Source organism: Habropoda laboriosa, unplaced genomic scaffold (assembly GCF_001263275.1).
Source record: "Habropoda laboriosa isolate 0110345459 unplaced genomic scaffold, ASM126327v1 scaffold147, whole genome shotgun sequence".
Lineage (NCBI taxonomy): Eukaryota > Metazoa > Arthropoda > Insecta > Hymenoptera > Apidae > Habropoda > Habropoda laboriosa.
Window position 1 is genome coordinate 970470 of NW_017100256.1, and position 5534 is coordinate 976003.

The 5534-nt window shown below is 29.0% G+C and overlaps 1 protein-coding gene across 1 annotated transcript; it reads right to left on the reverse strand.

Moving 5' to 3' along the window:
• Positions 1-2687: 2687 nt before the first annotated feature.
• On the reverse strand, positions 2688-5400 carry LOC108572577 (xenotropic and polytropic retrovirus receptor 1 homolog). The gene is made up of 8 exons (XM_017934838.1): positions 5242-5400; positions 4859-5103; positions 4355-4616; positions 3902-4269; positions 3487-3829; positions 3241-3410; positions 3031-3164; positions 2688-2949 (listed from the first exon to the last, which is right to left on the reverse strand). The coding sequence occupies exons 1-8, from the start codon at positions 5390-5392 to the stop codon at positions 2688-2690; spliced, it is 1935 nt and encodes a 644-aa protein (XP_017790327.1). The 5' UTR covers positions 5393-5400.
• Between the last annotated feature and the right edge of the window lie 134 nt (positions 5401-5534).

Here is a 5534-nt window from a genome sequence, read left to right on the forward strand (position 1 = left end):
TAATTAATTAATATATATATATACCTTTCCCGCACTAGATTTTTAAGAATATTCTTACAAATCTTACACTTTTACTAAATTTGTCAAATATCATGTAGAAAATTAACAATCATATTTTACTTGGCTCTGTTTTTCTTTTGAGTCACTAAAGTTATTTACAAATGGTAAGACATTTTATCATTTTGTTTAATCAGTAAGTACATTATGATTTATCCGTTTGCAATCCAACAATTAATCAGAATTAATTGAGAACAAACAAAAGAAGTTTTATAACCGTTATAGATTAATCTTACAAAATTATCTATCATATTCAGTGCAAAGTAAGAGTCAGTACAACAGAATATAATTTAAAATTAATTCAGTGTAGGCTCACAAAAAGTTGAAATAGATCATACTGATATGTTTAATGCAATCTGGAATATTATTCCACTTTGTACAATAAGATATAATTCTAAGATACCTGATGCTAAAATAGGTATTCGAAACATGCATATATTATTAGATATCTGTAAGAAACATAACAGAACTTTATTACATAAAATCATATAAGTCGTTTGTAATTATTGCTTTCTCCAATAGTTTAGTCTGTAAAGTGTTACAAGTGATGTCGATTTAATATCGCCATTCTATTGTACAGTCATAACGTTATTATTCGAAGTTGATTCGGCGCAGACTCTGTCGTGTGTATATAATGTGTAACATGTATTGTTATGAATAAATAAATTTTTAAAATGAAATCCGTTATCGAACATTATTATTTACAAATAAAAATACATTAAATATAACGTGCTAGCTCTTCAATACACGATATTTTATTAACGAAATATAAGTACTTTATATACAAACATATACATACTTAATTCGCTACTAACTACTTATAATTATACGTAATCACATGTTGCATATATTGCGCCTATTTCGAAGAAGGTATACAAGGTATACATCTTGTATACGAAATATAAAAATATCTGTTATTTTTCAGTAAGTGTAAGGTTTCTTCACTGTCGTCATCACTACTATCACTATAACAACGTATATAAAAATACCTGTAAAATCATCACAATAATTGGAATATTTAATTCATGAATACTCTGATACTACAATCAGCGATACATTATCGTGATTAAGGAATAGTACAATGTAAAGCACCACGTTCTTTAAATTCGCAACTGAATGAATAAAATTAAGTTATCGGCTTTCCTTTTTTTGTTTGTAAAGTACAAAGGGTATTTTTTAAGTAATTTTCTTTTCATACGAAATGCATAAAAAAGAACTTAATGACAATTCATTTAGTTATGTTTTGAACATGAACTGCTATCAATATTAGTAATTCATACTGAAGTCACGTCTACTATATCATTATCGTTGGCATTAAAAAAATTGTAAGTAGTTTTTTAACATGTTCGCTGCGATAGCACGGTGGCCAATACATTCTGCACCACATATGCTGCGTTGGTGACAGCAAACGTGTTAATGCATTGAAACATGTTTAAATTTCCAGTATATAAATGTGTAAATATTTCTACAAAAATGCTATGTCGTGTGCAATATTAAGTACTTAGCGTCTAATTAAAAAGTGAAGGCTTACTTATTTTCATATTTTTGCTTAATAAAGTAGTAATATAAAAAATTTTTTTGCATACACTACATACAAGCTTCTGTATTTCTTAGTATACTATATTCTATTTTATAACTCGCTGTTATAAATAAATGTAATATATTATATAACATGCAAAAATAAGATTTATCATTTACCACAAACAAAGAAAAAATTTACATAATGTATTGAAAGTAATAATTAAGTAATATTAAAGATATTGTGGTCTAGTGAATTTTAAATCAATTGATTCAACTATCTTAGACCGGACAAATACAATTGCTTTGTGACATAACTAACGAATACATTTTTCACTAATTATTCCTTTGCAATTTTTTATTTTTCAAGATAAACGTAATGAATGTTATGAAATAATAAGCGACTTTTCTTGGCTTTAATTATAATACTACTGTGTACTATCGCTGGTTGCACCAACATGAACAAATAGTCACATTGAAGTAGCAAGCCTATTTCTACTTACAATTCACTATTATATACAACTACAATTTTGTATGGCACACTTTATACATTTTTTAGGTATGAAGCTATGCATTTATTACTCAAAATTGAAGACTATAGTATTTAACACATATACATATACATTATTAACACATAACGTACCGTTAATAAATTAATCTATCTTTATCTGATTGTATATGCTAATTTAATGCTTATTAGCCGCAAGAATTGTAAAAAATAACTTCCAAATTGTCTGAAAAAATAATTCCTATATTTCTACATATTCAAAGTGTTCAAAAATTGGTAATTAAATTAAATCAATTTATTAGCGATATGCCATGCGTTATGTGCTAAAATACTTTTATGGAAGACACTGTAGCATAAGTATAATAGTACTAAATTATTAAATTCAGTTTAACAAAGAGTTCTTTTAAGAACGACATACAAGGCACTTGTAATAGTTTCAGCTTTACAGTCTTCAATTTTGATAAACATAATAATGAAATATTAGTCATTCATAAGGTTTTGCTTACACTCGTTGCAACGGACTACAGATTCTTACAAAAGCTACAATAAATTTGGAGCAATATTGGCTTAAATTGCTACCAGCGGTAAAATTATTGAGCTATCTTCAACTAGCATTAGATATATCTATGTCAATTGTTTCTTCTTTGAGCAACGCTCGTTTATCTTCTTTAGTATTAGTTTGCCGTTTACCCCCTACTTTACGTTTGCCTCTATTAAGTACACCATTATCCTCATCCATCATACGTAAAATCTGTGTCTGATCAGAACTTTCTATCGGTGCTATTGATATATCACGAACTGCACGAAATTTACCACAATTATTTAAATGTTCATTTTCTAACCGAAAGAAATTCCAAACGAAACGCCTTAAAATGAATAGATTATCATGTCAGTTGCTAGTTTAATAAATGAAATTTAATTTAATAATAAAATAACTGAAGACTTACCTAAAAACTTCGAGAGGTGCTACTATGGACGTCATTAAATCACTGGATACGAATCCACATTCAACGAGAACGAAACTAGCTATCCATGCAAATCTTAATATAAAATCCTCAATTATGGCAAAATAATAGAATCCCTAAAAAAGAATCAAAGTCAAGAAGTGTAAAAAACAAAGAGAGCAGAAAAATTAGAATATATTTTTATGTACGCACTGCTGCCGAATATACAACTTCTTCACGCAAAAATTTATTTTCACCAGCATTGCTATCTAAAAGACCCCAATCCATTTTTAAATCCCAGGTTAAGGAATATATTGAATTAACAAAACAACTTATCACCCAAAGCCACAGCCATGGATTTTCCCAGCGAGTTTGATATTCCACTGAAAGAAGTATTCTTTTATTTCCTATCTCATTAAAACGGATCCCAACCATATAAAAAAATTGTTTATAACTTACCAGCACGATATGCACACATAGTATTAGAAATTACAACGAGAAATGTTGTTGAATATTTTCCGGCATTAGCTAGATGCGGGAATGCTTCTTTAGAATCCCGATAGCGTCTAATACATTGCGCAAAACGGAACCATGCAGGTAGACAATTAACAATGGGTCTAACAATTAAAGACCCAGACATACATTGTGTGGTATCTCCAACTTCTAACCAATTTCCATTAGTTATGTAAAAACATGTTAAAAAATGGAAGTCTAGTAATGCTATAGCCATACTATTCAATTGGTCTGCCAACCAGAAATCAGCAAAATTCACATACGCAAATGGTGATATTAAAACTCTTCCCTGAAAAAGAGATTAAGCAGAATATTTTATTTCTTATTTGCTAATTCTATTTTTATAGTACGTGATACTTACAATGATTTTTAATAGCCAAAATCGTGCCTCGTGCCGAAACATTTTTAATGGATTTAGGAGAAATGCCAGCATGATACAGACTAAAACCAATGGATTTACATATGCTGGAATGCTCAAGCTACCACTATATAGAAAACTTAATAAACTAAGAGTCCATATAACTCCAAGAACAGCAGCCAGTTCCATGAGATGCTGTTCAGATAAATGATTTCGCGGATCCAATTCAAATATTAATACGTGATTCACGCCAGATGATCGCCAACCATAAACATTCACACCAATAAGAAATAAAAATTGTACAATAAGTAAAGGACCGCGGTATAATCTAAATGCAATCTTTAAGTTTTCTCCACCATCATGAAATATCGCTAGAAATAAAATAACAAAAAAAAGGATGTAAATATAAAGATGAATTATATTCTTTTTTCTTTACTATATCAGTTTTGTCATTACCTGAAAGCACAACTGCCACAAATAGCACAATGAAGCTACCAGAGAATAATCCAACCTTAAAAGTAGTCCATGGACTTTGATGTTCTCCCAAGGGTGGCACACGTAAACGTTTCATGGCACGTTGTCTGTCTCCACCTTCTAAATCGCTTGTTACTGTAGCTTCTGTATCTTGTATGAGCTTGTCTATATCTTTTGATGTATAAAAGTGTGCAGTTTCGACACATTCCATTCTCCATTTTGAACCACTATCTACAGATAATAACTAAAAATAGAAATAAAAATAATATTATAATTCATATAATAACAGATACAAATTAGTATGATATATGAGATGTGCTGGGTTTTTACTTGTACTTAATAGGATAAAGGAGTTTAAAATAATTATTAGTTCTTTCCGTATTTTTGCATTATTGTTTAAACGAACCTGTAAACCTAGAGAAATACGAAAGAATTAAGCATGGATTAATGCAATCTTAAGAAGACAACACTTTTCTTTTTATATACCTTGTCGTGTTTTTTAAGAATTTTCCGAAAACCAGTGTAGTTAAGATTTTGATAATTTTGAAGAAGTATGAGAGATAAATAAAATTCTGAGAATGCAAGTTTTAGTTCTCTAAGCTTCCTTGTTGGCAAAGGAGGTTTAACATTTACTTTCCCCTTATTTTTTCCTCCACCTTGTTGTAATTCTAATGCTATTTTCAATTCACTTAGAAGAGCTGCATATTTACGTGTTGCTTCTGCTAGCTTTTCTATATGAAAATAAAAGATTGTTTCTTATAATGAAATTAAAGAGTATTAAGTGTTTTGGTATGAATAAATATAATTATAAACAATTTTATTTATTTAATTCACTTTTTATGTATATAATTTTAGTAAACTTTTCTTACCAGAATAAAAAGTATTAATCTTTTTTAATTCACGATCACAAAATGTAAAAAACACTTCATCAAAGGAAGCAAAGTGTCGGGATATCACTTCTGGTTCAACACTTTCAGCTGAAGGTGCTTCTTCTACAGCAGTATAGAGCATTGCCTTCATTTCCTATTAACCAAAAGAAATATTAACTATTCATTTACTAATATTATTTCTATTATTATAGAACTTTATAACTACAATAAAAAATGTTCATATCAAACAGACATATTCAATTACTAAAGTTCATATATGAATTACAATTGGT